The 19,346-nt window shown below is 46.9% G+C and overlaps 6 protein-coding genes across 6 annotated transcripts; 1 reads left to right on the top strand and 5 right to left on the bottom strand.

Annotated features, from left to right (window-relative positions):
* Window positions 1–518: 518 nt before the first annotated feature.
* Window positions 519–1,377, bottom strand: N7479_011254 (uncharacterized protein; the record flags this gene model as incomplete). The annotated part of the gene is made up of 3 exons (XM_057258945.1): window positions 519–906; window positions 1,045–1,280; window positions 1,342–1,377. Coding segments are annotated over 3 exons (660 nt in total), but the record flags the coding sequence as incomplete, so codon positions are not given.
* A 1,461-nt stretch (window positions 1,378–2,838) lies between these two features.
* On the top strand, window positions 2,839–3,449 carry N7479_011255 (uncharacterized protein; the record flags this gene model as incomplete). The annotated part of the gene is made up of 2 exons (XM_057258946.1): window positions 2,839–2,996; window positions 3,059–3,449. 2 exons carry the CDS (start codon window positions 2,839–2,841, stop codon window positions 3,447–3,449), a joined length of 549 nt encoding a protein of 182 aa, XP_057106404.1.
* Window positions 3,450–4,610: 1,161 nt separating this feature from the next.
* Window positions 4,611–5,276, bottom strand: N7479_011256 (uncharacterized protein; the record flags this gene model as incomplete). Its single annotated transcript, XM_057258947.1, has 1 exon — window positions 4,611–5,276. One exon carries the CDS (start codon window positions 5,274–5,276, stop codon window positions 4,611–4,613), a length of 666 nt encoding a protein of 221 aa, XP_057106405.1.
* Window positions 5,277–8,111: 2,835 nt separating this feature from the next.
* Window positions 8,112–9,499, bottom strand: N7479_011257 (TLC domain-containing protein; the record flags this gene model as incomplete). The annotated part of the gene is made up of 2 exons (XM_057258948.1): window positions 8,112–9,317; window positions 9,380–9,499. The coding sequence occupies 2 exons, from the start codon at window positions 9,497–9,499 to the stop codon at window positions 8,112–8,114; spliced, it is 1,326 nt and encodes a 441-aa protein (XP_057106406.1).
* A 595-nt stretch (window positions 9,500–10,094) lies between these two features.
* Window positions 10,095–11,871, bottom strand: N7479_011258 (sugar porter family MFS transporter; the record flags this gene model as incomplete). The annotated part of the gene is made up of 3 exons (XM_057258949.1): window positions 10,095–11,238; window positions 11,299–11,499; window positions 11,567–11,871. 3 exons carry the CDS (start codon window positions 11,869–11,871, stop codon window positions 10,095–10,097), a joined length of 1,650 nt encoding a protein of 549 aa, XP_057106407.1.
* A 2,947-nt stretch (window positions 11,872–14,818) lies between these two features.
* Window positions 14,819–17,709, bottom strand: N7479_011259 (uncharacterized protein; the record flags this gene model as incomplete). Its single annotated transcript, XM_057258950.1, has 3 exons — window positions 14,819–15,407; window positions 15,471–17,306; window positions 17,363–17,709. The coding sequence occupies 3 exons, from the start codon at window positions 17,707–17,709 to the stop codon at window positions 14,819–14,821; spliced, it is 2,772 nt and encodes a 923-aa protein (XP_057106408.1).
* Window positions 17,710–19,346: the final 1,637 nt, after the last annotated feature.

A 19,346-nucleotide genomic window follows, 5' to 3' on the forward strand; every position in this document is an offset into this window, starting at 1 on the left:
CCTAAGTCACAGTCACTGAATAAAACCGTTCCCTCACCTAGGAATAATTTGCTGCAGGATTTCATCTGACCTTTATCGTCAAGGGTCAAGTCTTTGCTATAGACCGGAGAAGCCCTCGAAATAGGCCACCCTAAGACTTCCTGGACAATTTGCAGTGAGTGTACAAAAATAATCAAGCACTTTGTGTCATGTCGCACTATATATATCGGAGCCTGGAATATCTGAGCGTAATGCTCAGATCTAGGGGTCTTTTTGGCCTAGTGTGTAACTCGCCAGTCCAGGGGCAGGTTGTAACACTTAGAGTACTTTTGCTATCAAACTGAGGATCATCAAGAGGATTCATCACGCAGCCTTCAACGTATTTGTCAGGAGAGGGCTACGTCGAAGTGCATGGTGGAATGTGAGTAGCTTGATTGAGTAGAGAGTTATAGAAGCTAGGTTCTACGCTATGAAATCTGACACCCCCCACGAACATGAAACTATGGAGCTAGGTCCCCCCATAAAACGCAAACCGTTACCTAGGTAGCGAAAAGGTTGTTGTAGCGAAATGTAGGGTTACCGGTGACGGTATTGGCTGTAGTGGGTTGATTGGCGGTGGTCTTAGTGGTGCTGGAAGCCGGAGTGCTAACCGCGTTAGCTAACTTAGCGTTGTTAGCGTTATTGGCGTTAGCGGGGTTCCGGAAGTATTCCTCTGATATATAAGCGGTCTTTCGCTGGTGGAAAGTACAAAAATGCTTTGGTTTAGTGTCTTTAGAAGTAGGCTTGTGAACCGCGTTTGCGTCGTAAAAGACGGGATCGGAGTTAAAATTGGGATAACTCGCGAGACGTCGATTCTCGGAGATAACGAAGTCAGAGAATATACTGATCAGAACTTGTTCGGAAGGATTATCGACTGAAGGCCGAAGGCTATTAAGCCACTGATAAGTAGCGGGATTCACGCTGACAGCGGAAAGAAAAAGAAAATACTGAGCCGTATTCGAAATATAAGAGTGACCGTAAGCCTCTGCGAACTCGGTGTAGGCGGTACGCTATATAATAACGAACTGCTGTGGAGTAACAGTATTGTTGTATTTAAGGGTAGTCCACTTATAGAACTTGTCGAAACCTATATTGTAGGTATAGACAGCGAAGGTTTTGAAAAGACTCTGATACACAGCGGGAGCGTTAAGAGCAGTATTGATATAAGGCTTAAGCGAAGCGTAGACAGTAGCGTAAAGGTACGAAAGAAGGTAACGAGAGTAGCGGAGCCACTCTGTAAAGGCTGGATCGTCGGAAGCTAGCTAAGCGATCTTATTGGTAAGGATATCGAAAAGACAAGGGTCTTTAGTATCGAGCGCGTACTTGAGTGCGGTGGATCACAAAGCGAAGTTGGATTCGCCTATAAGAGTAGGAACGAGCTCTGATAGCTTTAGCTCTGCGAAGCTGGTGGTAGCTGAGGCTATTTTGAAAGGGTACTTCGAATAGAGAGGTACTCGGTGAGGCTGTATATCGTAGGAGAGGTACTTGACCGCGTAGTTAGCGGATAGTGGGGTGCGTCGTAGGAGAGGCACTTGACGTTTTTGTTTTGTTTGTGGGATGAAAACTCTGCGCGAGAAAAACCCTATGCTGATGAGATTGCTTATATGTGACACCGTTTGTAGGTGTTTGTTGGTGGGGTGTGGCCTGGCCGGTTTGTCGATAGTGACGAGAAATGCGGCGTCGATGGAGAGGCCGATAGAGGGTGATGGCGGCGTCGATAGAGAGGCCGATAAAAGATGAAGCTGACGATAATGAGGAAGGTTGAATAAAGAGCTTCCCGGGCTCATAACCTGTCAGGAGAGGGCTACGTCGAAGTGCATGGTGGAATCTGAGTAGCTTGATTGAGTAGAGAGTTGTAGAAGCTAGGTTCTACGCTATGAAATCTGACAGTATTCTATGACGATATAGCTATGCCCAAATTCGTCGGCGAAGAAACGATGGACACGCGGGACGTAGATGATATTATGATCAATGCGTTCATAGGCTTTCCGTTGATTATTAGCCTCATCCTCAGTGACACCTCGCCCAGATTGATAACGGTATCATTCGAGGTCTTAACAAGATTCCCTCCTTTACTCCTGCCAAAAATTCAATCAAGGGCGGCTTCCAAACAAAGAGTTAACAGTTCACAGTCCCATAAGGTGGTAGAGCCAATTTCGCATGAAATACATAAAGAGGAAACAATCGTACAAGGTTCAAAGCGACGGAATTTCTGGCTGTAAGAGCCAGATCGATGCTGGAACATGGAGCGTTACGGCCTAAGGTGTCGAGTCTGAAATACTTTCGAACTTCGAAATGTTGAGTTATTAAATATTTAAACAAAATATCTCTAATGTTCTTCGATTTAATAAAGTTGACATTTAATACTGGAATGTTCTCGGGTTATCTGATCTGATAATCTCAAATAGATTGTTGAGATCCACATATCGAATCTTCAAGAATGCCAGTTCTATTAATACACATGTACACATCATACCAACATTTGAAGGTATTAAAAGTTGTACTTCAAACGTCTTCTATGAGTACCAGGTACCATTCAAATCCACTAAGCTCAACGTGTTCTTCAAGTACCGAATACCTGGCCCAGCCACGCCTATTACATCACGACGCACAGACCAGCTCGGATACAACTAGAATCCGGTCTTACGACAATCCCCAGGTTTACTTGCGAAAACCGGGAAGCTCTGGTCTTGTACCTAAATACGTAGTGCTATCTGTACTTTACTCCGTACTACCTAAACAATTTACTTCTCTCCACCTATCACACTTTCCATATTCTTTATCCCTTCTACTCTATTTGTACTGGGTCCCTACTACACAATGGTCTTTGCACGCCGTTCAATCTTCCGTGCTGCAAATGCGGCTCAGTCCTTCCGTGCTGCTCCTGTTGTCCGCCAGTCTGCTCAGCTCCTCGGTCGCCGCTTTAAGTCTACTGGCGGCAGCTATGAGCCAGGGCATACATCCAGTGACTTGCCTTGGTGAGTTTACGTTCTTGTTTCCAACCAATTTGACTCAATCCTCTAATTGCGTTTATTTGTAGGTTGGCGGTCTCTGCTGCTGTAACCGTTCCAATGGTATTTTACCTCTGGCCTTCCAGCTCGGAAGGACACCACGACACCCACGGTCACGAAAATAACGACGAGCACGCGGAAAAGAGCGAGGCCGAGGAGGCCGAGGAGGATAAGCCTGCCGAGGATTCCTCTGAGGCGGTGCCCAAGAAGGAAGAGAGGTCTGACACTGAGGAGAAGGAGCCTGAGGAGAAGAAGCAGCCTGAGGAGAAGAAGCAGCCCGAGGAGAAGAAGGAGCCCGAGGAGAAGAAGGAGCCCAAGGAGAAGAAGGAGCCCGAGGAGAAGAAGGAGCCCAAGGAGAAGAAGCAGCCTGAGGAGGAGAAGGAAGAGTCCAAGGATGATGACCCCAAGGAGGAAGCTTAAACAAGTGCGAACAATGATGGTGGCTCGAATGAAACGTTTTGTTTTGCCCTGAGTGGCCGCAGAACCCAGCATGTTGATGATGTTTTAACATGTTAATGTCTGATGTCCTTGCTCCATATTTATGTACCTGTACCTCTAGTAGATACGATATATGTGATACCAGCCATATTAGCATATATTCCACCATATTTACGTCATTGGATCTGTTTGAATCTACGAGAGTAGAGAGATTATGGGACCAATATATCAGATTGGTGTAGCTATGTAAAGCTTGTGATGTGTAGAGAAGATACAAGAATTAGACTTCAAGAGTCTAATACTATGGGTAGCTCATGGGACTAATAAGAGATATCAACAGGATCGCAAAACGGTAGGTAGTTATCGATTATTGTCATGACAGATCGGGCGTAGATAGGGAGGTCGTCTGGAACTTTTTCGATGAGCGCAGCCAGGATATGCAGCGCCACCTGAATATTTCTGTGCAATGAGCTCAATCAGTCATTCGAAATATTTATAACTATAGTCTATATTAGACCATTCCCAGATCTACATGAGGCTAGTGAGGATAAGGAGTTTGATGTTACCTGATCCGTTCATAATGTTGGATCTGCGAGCGATGAAAACCTTTTGCTCAATCAGTCTCTTTAAGATGGTTTAGACAAACTGTTATACCCTTATTGGTCTTTTGAAATATCAATAATAAGAGTGCAATGTCTTGCTTGAAGTCCAACTGTAGTCCAACTCTGAAGTCCTACACAAATAAGATAAAGCATCACGTGATGCACCAAGCCCTTTGTCCGGGCAGTGTTTGTGTGGGAATAATACCGCTTTGGCATCGCTCTTGGTATACTCAAATCATGATGCTGCATCTTGAATAGGACATCTGTCCAATTTTTCTCAGATCAATTGTATCGAATTCATAGAATAATTGAGCTAGCGGGATTACATCGGTCTCCCGTAGTACTATACATAAAGCCTGGGAGATGAAGCGTACTCGATAAGAGTATTATTGTTTGTAATTTGATAATATTCCCGTCTTTGATAAAGCAATTCAAATAGCAGTCTGATAGACAGAGAAGTAAAGAAAGATAACCGGGCCAGGAACCTGAAAATGAGCCAGAAGAACTAGCCTAGCAACAAAGATGTTTGACACATGGTAATTCAATAAAAACCAAGCTCTTCAAACAGAGTCCACAAACTTTTGCTCCCAGACCCTTGGAGGATCTCAACCCAGCTCAAATCATATTCCTCTGCCTCACGTAGCTCATCTGTGAATTTCCAGATCATCTGAATAACCATCCACTGTGCCCTGATCTTTGGGCAGTTGTATCTCTGCATTGCGGTCCACCAGCACTCCCAAGCCTCACGGTCGTAAATGGCATTGCAGGCTGCCACAAAAGCTGGGAAGGTAGCTGGATAATTTCGGAGAATTACCTCAGGTTGCAGGTCTTCTTTGAACGATTCGGCGCGGAGCAGACACATCGAGACTTCATCCACCGCAACGGCAACACCCTCGTTGGAGATGTTGTTGATTCGATTGTGGAAAAGAATGTTCGCTGCGAGGTACCAAGCAATTTCGAGGTTGTTTTCGATTACTTGTTGTTTGTCCAAGCCGTGAGCTGGGACAATTGGCAGCCCATCGGCGGGCCGGAGAAGCAGCAGATGGTGGGACAATGCGTTCATAGCTGAGGAAATATGCTCTGGGAGTGGGACGTTGTGCGACTCGTATCGATTTATTGCTCCTGCCAGGCACTCTGTTTGAGTCATGGCAAACACGAGAAGGGGTGCGACGCCGTCCAGCGGGCCGAATGGTGTAGGGAACGACATGGTGAGTATGTTTGGGTGCGAAGGAGGTTAGTAGTGACTGTGGTAGCAAGGCCGTGAATTGACGGGGAAGAAATGGTATCCAAGGGGATTTTCTGATATAAATACAAAATGAACTCGAGCTGAGAGTCATTTAAATTCGTTTTTAATACTCGTGACTTCTATTCGTACATTGATACGACGCGGGACTATCATATCGATGCCTACCAAGACTATAGATGTTACGCGAATAGCATCAATGCTTATGACCTAGGCATCGAGGTAGGCTTTAGTCATGGATTTGTCGCTATGGCTTTTTCAAAGCGAAGTAAGTGCATGCAACGTGAGAGCCATTGAATTATTGATAATGAATACAGAGGTTGATATACGACAGATTTGTAAATGGTTGTCCGGGGAAACAGAAAACAACTGACTTCAATGTTCCAAGGTTAATGGCAATAGCCAAGTTATTGTAAATGCCCTCATTTCTACCGAATCTAAAAGAGATAAGAACATACAAGGCATCGCCGGTGGTAGTGCTTTTTGATTAATTATCTGGTTGAGATTATTAATATGGGTTTCTTCACAATTGTGCACTATAGACCGAAAAAAAAAGCTTGATTCTTTAGACAGATAAATGCAATTCTCTTGAAGTTGAAATAAAAATACAGACTAGTGCATGGTAGAGATTGAAACGTTTAAATAAGCTGCGAATGGAGTTGCAACCTTGGAAGGCCATGAAATGCACCTGGGACATGATTCTAGGGTTATATACTTCTAATATCTTCCAAGGTTCTAAATAAGATCGAATTTGTCATGATTATTTAACGGAAATACAGCCGAGATAAACCTCCCGGGCCTCCAATATGCCCTAGGGAACATTTAGGAAAATGGCAAATGAATGGCAGTGCACTAGCCAACTGCCCAAAAATAGGCCTTCAAATGTTCTACTACAGTTATTTCCGTATTAAGAGTGTAAGATTAAAACGAAGTATACGATTGAGATCCAAGGCAGGCACAGTGGAAGTGACTACCTTTGGCCATAGAAACACTGTAGACTTTTTTTTAAAAAAAATCTCGCTGGGAACAAGAGCCCAGTTCACTACATATATCCATTTCTTTCTCTTGCTACTTCATAGCTTTCATCAGTTCTAGTTCTGCACCATCACTCTGGTGATCACCCTTCTTAGAATGATCATAGTCTTTGGTATCTTTCCCATCCAACCAAGTCAGGACAGGGGATAAGTGGTAAGGATCCCTTCTTTATCTTGGATGAACTTGATTGCTAATAGTAGTTGAATTGCAGCGAAACCCGAGACCCTTATCTTAGCCCTAAACACCTGAATCGGCTTACCTGGTATGCCTGTCATGGAGGCGGGAAATTTCAAGTCTCGTCTCAAATGCCCCAATGGCGTGGGTGATGATGATTTGAGGCTCTGATACTGTCATCTAATATAATGGGAAGCAAGTTCCAACGAATTCCCGCAATACACCGAGGCTCCTACGCCAACGGCTCTTCCTGAACATTTCTGTCAACAAAAAAAGAAAAAAACGGAGACCAAACGAAATGCAGCTCAGCCCTTTCCAACATTGCAAGCATGACTTCGCCTCGGTTTCCATCGCGTTCAATCACTTGTACATCCGCATTGCCTGAGCGTCTTCGACATCACAAATCCTCCCAAGCGTCCCCTCTATATGTCGATCTCGTTTAGTCTTCACAACCCCCGCGCGTGCTATATCTGGCCATAGATACACTGCTTATGGCAAATCCTAACACTGGGATGTCAGAGTCATGTCCGAAAACTTGGAAATTTACTATTTCTATAATCGGAGACCAGAAAGACTCTAGCCACTCCGAATAGACATCTTCGGTATATAGAGAGGTAGAGCTGTCTCCGGACATCATTGAGAAGCATTTCTTGTTCTGGCTGCCACTATTTCCCAGCATACCAACATGAACGGTAGAATTGCCAAGTCCAGTATAGAGGCAATCACATGGCGTCCAACAGTGTGTGGCTGTTTTCGATTGCCCACCACTTGAGCCATATTAACTTTCACTGCGATGAGATCTTCTGGCCCTTGGTCTATCACAAATTTCTCATTTCCTGTTGCGAGGAAGAAAGCTGTTATCATGGGCTGCTAGTTCATTATTTCCATCAACATGATACACATCTGGAAATTTTATTTGGCCGTATTCAAGGTAAACTGTAAAGTAAAGTGTAAATTCAGTAAGAGATATACTATCGCAACTCAATATACAGAGTATATGTCTAGATTAGGGATTGGGTAGAACTGGGCTATTGCTTTTTAATTCGAGGGTAGGGAAGCTGGTATATAGTTACAGCATCTGCATTCTCCAGGAATTATCCACCACAATGTCCGATTTCATGTCGCTGGGAAGATTCCCTTAAGCTTAATGGCTTACACTAAGTCTATATACAGTTTCAAATGTGGGAGATTTCTTTGAGGATTAAAATCTTTATATTTGCTTGATAAAATAACATGTGTTCAAAGAAAGACATCAAAAGTCATATGTTAGAAAAAACACAAATGAAGTAATGAATCACATGAATGGCGATAGAACATCAAGAAACTGAAAATCCAGTAGAAATTACTTAATTCATATGCTCGTCAAAAACAAGCGCCGGCGCCCGATCTTCTAAGGGGCTATCTAACAGGCATAGCCAATGCACCGGACTCATACCCAGCTTCAACAAATACATTAACGGAATATCAACACATCCAGAGGATCACCTGGAAAACCAACCCGATCCAAAAGTATAACTATAACACGGTGAAAATCCCCGGCTTTGACGCCTGGGTAGTTGATCGAACTCCAAAAAAAGACGTTCGTTCGGCTTACGCCTTTCTGCTACGAGTCCGAGGACCACGCTGCTCGGCGACGGGCTCGCCGTTGAGAAGAACTTGGGGTGCGTGGTTCTCCTTGCCGGGCTTTTCTGCGCCGGTGGCAATTGCCTTAGTCGCGTTGACAGACTCAAGCTCTTCCTCTTCCTCTTCGTCGTCGCTGCGCTCGTCTTTTGTGACATTGGTGAAGATGTAGTTGGAGAGGATGCGCATGATCAGGAATAGCCAGAACAGATTGACAGCTTGCAGACTGGCGAGCAATGCAAAGGTGATATACTGACTGATCCAGCACTTATACTGCTGAGTCTCCCAGTTCAGCTCGAATGGTCCGACAGTGCGGAATTCGGTCAGAACAGCCCAGAGGATCTTCAGGTTAAGCACATGACGCAGGTAAATCCACCATCCAACAAACATGGCGAAATATGGCGCAGTTATATATGCATCCAAGTAATTGAGCGTCTTCGAGGTGGCCAAAAAGAAGTCAGAGATATCGTGCGTGATATACACCGCCAAGCCCATGTAAGTGAAGTGGAAGCGGTAGCTCAGCGCAATAAGAGCAAGCGTGATGATATGGTGACCAACAAGCTCCTTGAAGTCCTTACGAGGCTTCTCCAACTGCAACATCAGCACAATCGCCTGCTGGGCCCAATAACTCGCCTCGAGCAGGTAGTACGCCTTGAACAGACCCTCGTGTTCGCGGTGCGGGAAGCCCTCAAACATGGCGGTCGTGTTGAAGTACCAAATAGTCGACCGCTTCATCACGTACAGACCAAACGGCCCGAATACACCAAAGTAAACGGCCGTATACGCCTGCTCCATGAACCGCGCCGTCTTTCCCTTCCCGCGGATACCGCACCAAACCGCAAAAGGCCGGATCATCTGCTGCATGATGAATTCGCGCGTGAACGACAACACAATCGTGTAGAAAGCCACAAACGCAATGTCCTTCTTGCCCTTGCCGTACATGATGGGCCCGCCGGGAGTCTTCGGGGGCTGCGGATAAGACAGGAAGATGGCGCTGTGCATTGGGTTCGAGGTTGTGGGGTTAATAGCGTACAGCGCGACCAGGAACAACGTTATGAGAAGCGGAAGGAGCCACGTGTATCGCAAACAGGTATCTGCGAAGCGGTGGAGGAGGGAGCGGCTGCGACGCCGTTTGGCCTGGGTCTTGCTGGCCTGTTTTTGTGCGCCATCGAATTGCTGGCGGGATGGCGGGTTAGTATCGGGGATCGGATGCGCGGGCGATGAGATTCAGTACGTACCTTCAGATCTGGTGTTGTTGGCTCGATCGGACTCACTTCGTTCATTGTGGACATCGCCGGCGCACTGGTGTCACCTCGAATGTCCACGCCCAAGGCTGAGCTTCCCCGCGGGCGAACCATGATTGTATGAAACTCGACCTGCGTACCCTTTTGGACTCGGGGGGTTTGAGCTCACGTGCTCCAATTGAAATAGATGGATGGAGGAAATGAAAAGGGAGACTAAATGTTCATAACCGGAACGATCGGATAGAGAGGACAAAGGTGATCATCATTTTTTTTTTCTTTTTTTTTTTTTCCAGGGGGTCAACTCCACCCCCCGTTGACCAGACAGCTTCGCAGCTCCGATCGGAAAGTCTTGGCAATTCTTTTTCTTTGATGCGCCTTTCGGATTGGACAAATTGCCTTTCGGAAATTCCTATATACATCCTGGGCTGATTTTGAAGAGGACTATGGCTGCCAATCAAATTGACGACACTTGCGAGACTCTAGTGTACAACGAGAATACCTAATTTTGCGAATCGGACACGTTTACGATCTTACTTCCGAATACGAGGAAATCGAAGTGGACAGAAAATATTGAGATTGAATGCGTGGATATATGCAATTTGTTGTGTATTACATGACATCATATCGACATTGACCATGTCTAACCTAAGAGAGAGAAAAAAAACATTATAAGCCATCTAACCCACCCGTTCTATACACAACTCAACACTTATACTTCGGCAACCTCAGTGTGCGCAGCAGTACGCTTCTCAGCACCAGCCAGCTTCTCACCGAGGACCTCAACATCGCCCGCCTCGGCAGCGACAGTGCGCTTGGTATCGTGGGTGGTCTTCCAGGCCGGGGTACCGATATAAGGAATACCGTTGGGATCCTCGAAGATCTGCTCGGTCTCTTCCAGAGTCTTACCAGCGGTCTCAGGGAAAAAGAAGAAGACGTGAATGGTCATGACGACCAAGAACACACCGAAGATGATATAAGTCTGCCAGCGGATCGTGGCAAAAGCAGTAGGCACAAACAGACCAAGCGCGGTGTTGAATGCCCAGTTGAACGAGGTTGCCAAGGCAACAGCCTTACCACGCACGCGCAGAGGGTACAGCTCAGGGGGGTACACCCACGAGACGGGTCCCCAGGTTGGGGCATATGACGCCACAAATAGGTACGTGCATGCGATGAGTCCCTTGGCAGGGGCGCCACCGAGAAGCATGGACGCCTCGGCCACACCGTCGATACCGCCGGGAATAACTTCACCATACTTGGCCATGATACCCGCATTGGCGAACATCCAGGTCATCATGAGGACAGCGCCGATCAGGAGAGTAGGACGACGGCCCCATCGGTCAACCCAGATCAGGGCGGGCATAGTCATGACCACGTTGATGATGTACTGGATGGAGGAAGCGAGGAGGGTGGCATCACCTGTGTATCCAGCCATGGTGAAGACGTAGGTGATGTAGTACATCATGACGTTCATACCGGTCAGCTGGGACCAGATTTGCGTCCAGATTCCGGTCATGGTACGGTGGATCATATTAGGCTTGAACAGCTCAAAGTAGGTGACGTCCTTGTTCTCGCGCTCGAACTCGCAAATGTCGCGGATCTCTTGCATCTCGGCGATAACGAAGGGGCTGTTGATGTCGCCCTTGCCGTGGACTAGGCCCAGCACAGCCTGGCACTCTTCCCAGCGGTCCTTGCGGGCCAACCAACGAGGGGACTCGGGGAGAATCATCATTCCAAAGAAGAGGAGGACGGCGGGGACAGCCTGCACACCCCAGGGGATACGAAAGACAGACTCGCTGTAGTTGTGGGAGGTGGCCTGGTTGCCATGTCCGATGTACGAGCAGCCGAAGGAGATACTGTGAAAAAAAGAGTCAGTTACTGACTCACTATTCAAAGGTCAAGTGGTGTGCACTTACTAGTACATGATCAGAATGCCCCAGGTGATGGCCCACTGCTGGGAGCCGACGAGACGACCACGCTTGGAGGGAGGAGCAATCTCCGAGATATAAACAGGAACCTGAGCGGACTCAATTCCAACACTGAGACCGTTGATAACACGTCCTGCAATGAGCATACCCATGTTCTGGGAAGCACAGACAATGACAGAGCCGATAACCCTAACGAACAGACTGTTAGCCGCGGTCCAACATCAACTCCTAACTATGCAATCATGCAACCACTTACCAAATAACACAGCCAACCATAATGGCATACTTGCGACCAAGACGATCCGAAATGAAACCAGAGATCAGAGCACCGAGCCAAGAACCACCGGGCATGGCAGCGGTAACACCACCCTGAGCCAGGGAGCTGAGACCACTGCATATGTCGTCGTCGTTGAATGGAGGGCCCCTAGGCCCCTGATTGAAATAACATTTATAGGCCGGTGTGCCAATAATGGCCGACATGGACGAGATATCGAAACCGAACAGTGCACCGCCAATGACGGACACCGCCGTGATGGCGTAGAGATTTCCCACGACATACATGGCGACTATTGAACCCAAGCCGGGGGCAAAATGAGACAAATGAAGAAGAGTACTACTACAAGCAATCGAAAAAGGAACGAGGAAAAACCTGCCTGCTTAAATAGATCGCATGCCGGGAAAATTCTTCTCTACAGTGAGAAATGTCCAACTAATAAAATCCACCCCCTGTATATTGTTCCGTTTATTTTCCTTCTGTATCCCCACTTGCTGTCCCGTGTATGGGATGCCTGGGGTGAGAAATTAGTGTAAAATATGTGACCATCTGTGTACAAAAATAAATAAGGGAGAGATATAATACTGTAGAGTTGCAATAGGACCATGCCAAGACTCCGTTTGCAACCCCAGCGTGCTCTACGACTTCTGATTGATGGAAATTGAATTATGCTTATCCACCCGCTTTACGGTGATTGGTCGACCCCCTGGGTACTGGACTGGGATCCGGGGAATCGGCCACAACAAATTCTGAGCCGAAGAAGGCCAGCAGTAATTATTGAGAACCGAACCCGGAAGCCGTGTTCGGGGGGTGAGAGTCGGGCTGACTGTCCCTGCACTCGGCACCCGTGTACGGCAGTGGCGTTCCTGTGTAGAACTAAAGACATAGACATCGAATTCTGGAGAAATGTGGCTCTTGTAAATCGAAAAAGGATCAATGTGCATATGGGTTTACGGATATCCCCAGAACCCACAAAAACCTTGGAAGGTGCCTGGATTATCATTTCCTTGTCAAAAACACGCCTGGACCGAACCCTACAAAGTACACTCTAACATGTGTACCAGGTACGGAGTAATCTTACAGTATTTCTTTGAAATTAGCCGGTGTGTCCACAAGGCTACATAAGACGACGAATGAAAAGCATCTCCTTTCAACCGGTCATCCGAGTGCATAGTCCGGGGCCCCCGACTACGGGCATATTCCCAGAACGGGACGGTACACGGCTTCTCATGAACTTCAGTGGCTGACACTCGCCGAAGTGGACTCGGCTTGAACTCGGCCCTTGCCATGCGGTGTTTTCGATTTTTTCACATGCCGGTATTGGCCGAGACTTTTCTATTGTGTCTGCTGTTTTGTGTCCGTTTCTTTTTTTTTTTTTTTCCCTTCTCTTTTTTTCATAGTATGTAGTTCGCTTGCAGGTTACGTTGCAAAGTTAATTGTGTTTCAGGACTTCGGAGTACCTGATCTTGTCACTGGCTATTGATGTAGATCAATATGTAATTTACATTGCATGTTGAATGTCGTATTTTGTAGATAATCAAGGTTTTCGAGTTCTCACATCCGATGTGACATTCCCCGCGTGGGAAACAATGCGGAGGACTGGGGAAATCCCACTTGCGTTCACCGAGATATTCCCCCGTAGTTTTTGTTCTATAACCTATTCTCTATAACCTGATACTTAGCGCGGACGATCTCTGATATTAGCTTTTGCTTTGATTCTCAAGCCACTGACATCGGTGGTGCTTTTTTTCCTTGCTACCTGCACGGACCACGGTAATCTAGTTGAAGTCTCTTCTTAAAGAGGCTGTGTACGGAGTACGGAGTACTATATATGGAGATATAAACAGGGTAACGTTTGTCGGCCTTTCCTATCTACCGCTTTATAAGGGTGCCCAGTCTTATCACTGAATAGACGTCAGCACTGGCTTAGTATATAAGCTGATCAGTGAAGTAGCATTTAGACTATGGGGTCAACCTACATATATAAACAACATCGAGAGCATTGCCGTGTGGATAAACCAACATCGGAAAATGATCTACTGGCCATGGCTTGTATATTGAGGATGCGGCTTTGCATCTATCTCATTGGTGCGCTGATCGAATTCCGCTAAATCTTCGTCATCCATTCCACAGAAAGCACTGGCATTGGAGAGAATCCCTGATGGAACATAATCAGACCACAGCCTAAAGTGGGCCATGAATCCTTTCGCCATTATGTACCCGAAGCCCCTTCGTTGCCCCAATCCCCACTCAATGTGTGAAGTCTCTCTTCCGCATCACCTCTTCACCTTGTCCAGAATGGCTTCCACCGCCAGGTCCGTGTCAGAAGAAGTTGGTGATATCGCATGCTACTTCACCCCTGAAAGGCCTTGCTAAGGGTCTTTTAGCAATATCGCATTGGAAAACAAAAGTACACGGAGATGACTGCTTGTGGTAGATCAGTTGCTAAAAGCAATCTCTGGAAAATACTAATTGTTCTACACCAGGCTCTATCAACGCCCTGACAAATAATCCAGCGAGCCCGGCCTACGATGTACACGAACCCGACCTCAATCGACATCGCCAGATTCCATACTATCAGTCACTAGCCTGCCCTATGATTTCACAATTACCTCGACAAGCCTATTCCCTTTAACCTATAATCTAAACCGACCACTGCCTCTACAGCTGAACACTAAAATTAGACATATACATTTGTCCTTCAACAACCTAGTACTCCGCCCCAATCAAGCCACAAGCCCGGCCCGCACTTATGATTAGATATAGGCATTGCCGTTTTCACAACAAAAGGTTCACCATTTGAACTCATCAGGAAGAGAGGATTCCCAGTCAACGGATCGTGCAACCAAGCCCCAACCGCGACACAGCTACTGCCACTGTCCACATACTCAGCACCGCAGAGTTGTGGCAAGTTCCCCCACGGTTCATTCCTCGATTACGGAGTACGGCTTTTACTCAATTCAGCTTGCTGTGGGCCGTCCAGTCAACGGGAACCCAACCTCAACAGCAACCAGTATACATCAACCGACCAACCATACACCCGTGGACGATATCGAGATTTACTAAGCCAAACAGAAAGAAACAACCACGCAGGAAAAACATATATCCAATTCGAAACACGCAATTACTTCATATTTACATGAACAAGCATAAATACATATAAGAAAGGTAGTGTAAGTACAGTCTAGCAGCGCCGACACTGCTACATCGAACGCGGCCCACATCATGCAGATCTCAAGGATCGTTCTTCGGGTTATTAGGATTGAAGTGCCAGCGACGATGATTCTCCTTAACCCACCACTTAGCGACATGAGACGCCTCGTTAAGCCACTTCACAGCCTCAGGTCCATGCTTCTTCAGCACGACATCGGCCAGGAAGAGGATTTGGTGATCGTCCACAGGCTCGAGCTCGAATGGATCGGCGACGACATCCGTGAATCGCCATTTGCCGTCGGCTCTGAGAGGAACGACTAACCGGTACGGCTGGGCTGCTGAGCGCATGGTGAACCATGTTCCGCCGGGGTTCATTGTGGAGAAATGCCATTCTTTCCTGCCTTCGTGCTCCTGGATTAGTTCGCGGAGCATTGACTGGCCTTCGTACATCGGGAGGAGATCGGAGATGATCTTTGCTCCTTGTTCGTCGATGGAGGAGGTTTCGATGAGGAGGTCGAGGATTGTGGGGAGGACTTGGGTGGTGAGGACGGCATTGCTGACTTCGATTTGGGGGAGTTTGGGATGAGAGAAGAATAATGGTACGTGGAAATTACCGACGTGAGGGGAGTGCCAGGCTGTGATGCCGCCGTCATTTGGAAGTGATAAACCGCTAGAAAGATGTTAGAGGCTGAGGCTGAGGCTGGAGGGGTCGTGTGGTATAGGTAGGACTTACTGGTCACCCATCATCACGAGGAGGGTCTCATCGGCAATACCGGTGTTCTCAAGAAGTTCCAACACCTCGGCAATCCACTGATCCTGGTAGTGTACGGTGTTCAGATACCGGTTCAACCTTTCGTTCCGCTCATTCGACACATCCCCCAGCATCTCCTTATATTCACCAGGCATATAATAAGGAGTGTGCGTATTATGTGTTAGATGGCTAAGGAAGAGGCGAGTGTTGTTCTTCTGCGCATCATTAATCACATCCCGTAGATAACTTTTCAGTAGTTTATCCTCATGACCATGTTCCTCCTCCTCTGTTGTCTCTTCCGGGATATATATAGCACCATCTGCATCGATTGTTCTCTTTGCCATAATATCTTTGTATCCCAGCACAGGATGAAGCAAAAAGTGATTATCCCAGGCGTCCGAGTGTGACTGCATCCACATAGTGTGCCACGGCCAGGAAGTCCAGTCATTGTCTTCTGTCTCACTAGTGGTGTTTGGCTGGTTGTTTATTGCCTCGAATATATGCGGCAAGCAAGGCTGATAAATATCGTGCAGGTACTCTAGGTTGGCCTCAACAGCCATGGGATTCACACCGCACACAGTGGCTGTAATACTCTTCAGGGTGTAGGTCCCGGACGTGTAAGCGTTGCTCGCACTCAGTCCACCGTATGGCTTCGGCTTGTTCTCACTGAACCCGGTCCCAAATCCGGTTAAACGCTCGGCAGTAGGGGTGAGCTTAGTGAGCCTATCCTGGACATCCGCGGGGATGCCTTTCGGGTAAGTGTCATGGATGTGCTTCATGATGTAAGAGGAATTGCGGAAGGGCCACACATCCTGCCGAGTGCTCTCTAACTTGATGAGAAAGATATGCTTAATTTTCACACTTCCGTCGTGGAGAGCTTCACGAATAGGCTCCAAAATGTCGTTCTGGAGATTTGGGGTGTGCAAAGGATCTTTCAGTGGGTCGTAGTGTTCATACACATATTCAGGCCTGTTGTACCTATTCATATGGAAGGGAGACCAATCTGGAGAGCCCTCCGACGAATTGTACGCAGGTAACCAGTCAAATGTGGGAAACTCGCCTAGAGCGGTCTTGTCTTCTAGCCAGCTGAAATCAGCCGGCAATGAAGTGGCAACTTCACTAGGGGCACTGGACGTGGCACTCGGTGGGAAGCTTGACGGAGCACTTTCTGGGGCGCTTTCTGGGGCACTTGGTGTGGCATTTTCTGGGGTGCTTTCAGGAGCAGTTTCAGGAGCGGCACTTTCATTCGTCGGTGTGGGACGTTCATGAGCGGGCCGATATTCTTGTCCGCCGAACGGCGCGAGAGAAAGGGAGTTAGAGAGATAAGTGTAATCCGCATTCCGTGGACGAACGAGACTGAGCAAAACTAGAATTAAGCCACATGATATGACAATAACGCGCTTCAGCATCGACCGACTCTTCTTCTGCTCGGGTGGAGCTTGTGGCATATCCAATTGCGATACGGAGTCGCTGTCATTCTGAGCCTCATCATAGTCCTCGATTTCAATCTGCTGATAGGTCTCTGGATCTGCCCTCACCGGGGACTTGCGCCGAAGATATCGGCGGATAGGGGAGAACAAAAGCGAAACCCAAATCACCAGGAAAGTTTCGGTAGCTTCAAATATATACGGTGTGGCGAAGTACGAAGCGATCATAATCAATGCATCAACGAGGATAGCGACTGTCAACGCGGACAGAACGGTCTGGCCAGCGGGGCTGGGGGTGTCCTGAGAGCTGTCCGGTTTCTGCCAGGGAATCTCCGCGCCTGTATGGACATAAAAGGAGATGTTGGCGGAGGTCATCGTCGAGATATATAGACTAGGATATGTAATTAGCGATTTACTGTTTATCTATAAGTTCGGACGACGGCTCACCCGAATACAAGAGTTACAACAGCGGTTACGTTCCGCAATATCCGCGATTCAAACGAACGTGTTAGGGCGCACGCCACCAGAATAAACAGAAGATCCACCAGGAAGAAGGTGGGTCCCCATGGGAAGAGGGAGGGGACCTCTAGGGAGGTGAGATGGACACAGAGATGGAAGCATTTGGACAGTATGAGGGATATGAAAATGACGGAGAAGAAAGATGCGCGAGCACGATCAAGGTAGAGGTCAAGATAAAGCTGAGGTGATCTGGCGACATTGAGGACGAAAAGCGCCGATTCCTCAAGCTTCCTACGAAAGGAGTGATCTCCTGGGTGATTCATTGAAGATTTCATGCCAATAACGACACCCTCTTGAAGGGAAAATTGTAAAGACAGTAAGCCCCGAAGGGAAATGAAAGATTATAATGAACTAAAAGTGGAAAATAGAAAATCCAGGGGTCTACAGAGCGGGGCATAATCTTACGGGTCCATGTACTTTAACGCACCTGTTGACAGTCGGAGAAAATCACCACGTGCTTGATGCCTGATGAATCAGGCCAGAGACAGGGAGCTCTCTTCTCCCCTTTTAGGATCAAATCCACTATTGATTCTTGTGCTTTCTGTTCCATAGAGAAATTCTCATGTCAGTTCTTTAAAGAGTGTAGTCAATTCAAGATACTATACTCCGTAAAGGATAGTGAGAAGAAGAACATAGTGAGGTGGGGGCTGGAACCCACAAGGGGGAAAAACTTGGCCAACCCCACGAACCCAGAAAGACCAAAAGAAGTTAAGGAGCACTTGACTACCTGCCCACCTGGGCAATACTCGATTATATAAGACCAAGTTGGCGGTGTGGCGGTGCTCGCCCCTGGGCAATTTCCAACTATTCCTATAATTACTCGAATAACGGCAAAGGCCCATCTGAGTAGAAGAGGTAAGCACTAGAACAGAAAGGGAAAGCCAAATATATGTATGAGGGTCTGAGAGCGACTTCTCTACTTGGCTGTGATAATATAGGGGCTACTCCCAAGAGTCCCGAGGGAATGGGATCAGTCGCTTTTCAGGCAAAGCTTTACATGGTAAACATGTTTCAAACTAAGTTATTTAACAAATAATTTAACAAATAAGACAAGCTAACAAGGATTCTCCTTCTTCAGCCTTATCGGCAAGTTGCGAATATATTGATCAACATGAGACTGTGCTTGGCACGCATCAATCCGGGGTATCCCCCATTCGAGCCGCAGGTGAAAAACACCGGGAATATCATAACATGTTTTCCATAAAGGTATCCCACAGATATCCTCGTTATCATCAAGATGACTAGATTCCTCGAATATTGCCTAGGTGATGTCTCAAGGATTGTCGCAGGAAGATACACTCACAGCAAATCAAGATTGACTGTGTTTTCCTTTTGAGGTTTACAATCGCCAATCTCAATAAGTCTACTCCACTCCGTGGTTGCCTTTTTCTATCAAAACAGCAAGAAATTCAAGTCAGTCATCATATTGAAAAGGGTTATTTTCTGTCCAATGCAGACAACTGTGTGTAGTACTTACCGATGGTTTCTTTGCTGAGATTTTGATTATATTGGGTAATCGCCACGATCAGTATCTTTCTATTTTCATATATTCAATTAGACCATGAAGATAGACTTCCTCAATTTTTCTAAGACCAAGGAGATAAAGGGCCCGAATTGCTCCTAGGCCTTTCAGGGCGAAACGGGACATAGCTGGATTTTTTGTGACACCCATGTCAACAGGGGATAGTTCCATACGGTTAGCCCACAACCATGACCAGCACAGACCGCACCCAAGATGAATCTGCGCCTTTATTCTTCTTCAACATATGGATGTTGACATACCCATAGGATTCAGGGGAATCAGTGTCGCTGTCGCGTTCTACCCAATCATCAAATACCTTTTCAAAGGCTCTGATCGCTGCTATATGAATTTGAGATTTCGTCCAGATGAGAAGATGGCGAAATGATTTCA

Source organism: Penicillium vulpinum, assembly GCF_028829585.1.
Source record: "Penicillium vulpinum strain IBT 29486 chromosome Unknown utg000004l_segment0_segment0, whole genome shotgun sequence".
NCBI lineage: Eukaryota > Fungi > Ascomycota > Eurotiomycetes > Eurotiales > Aspergillaceae > Penicillium > Penicillium vulpinum.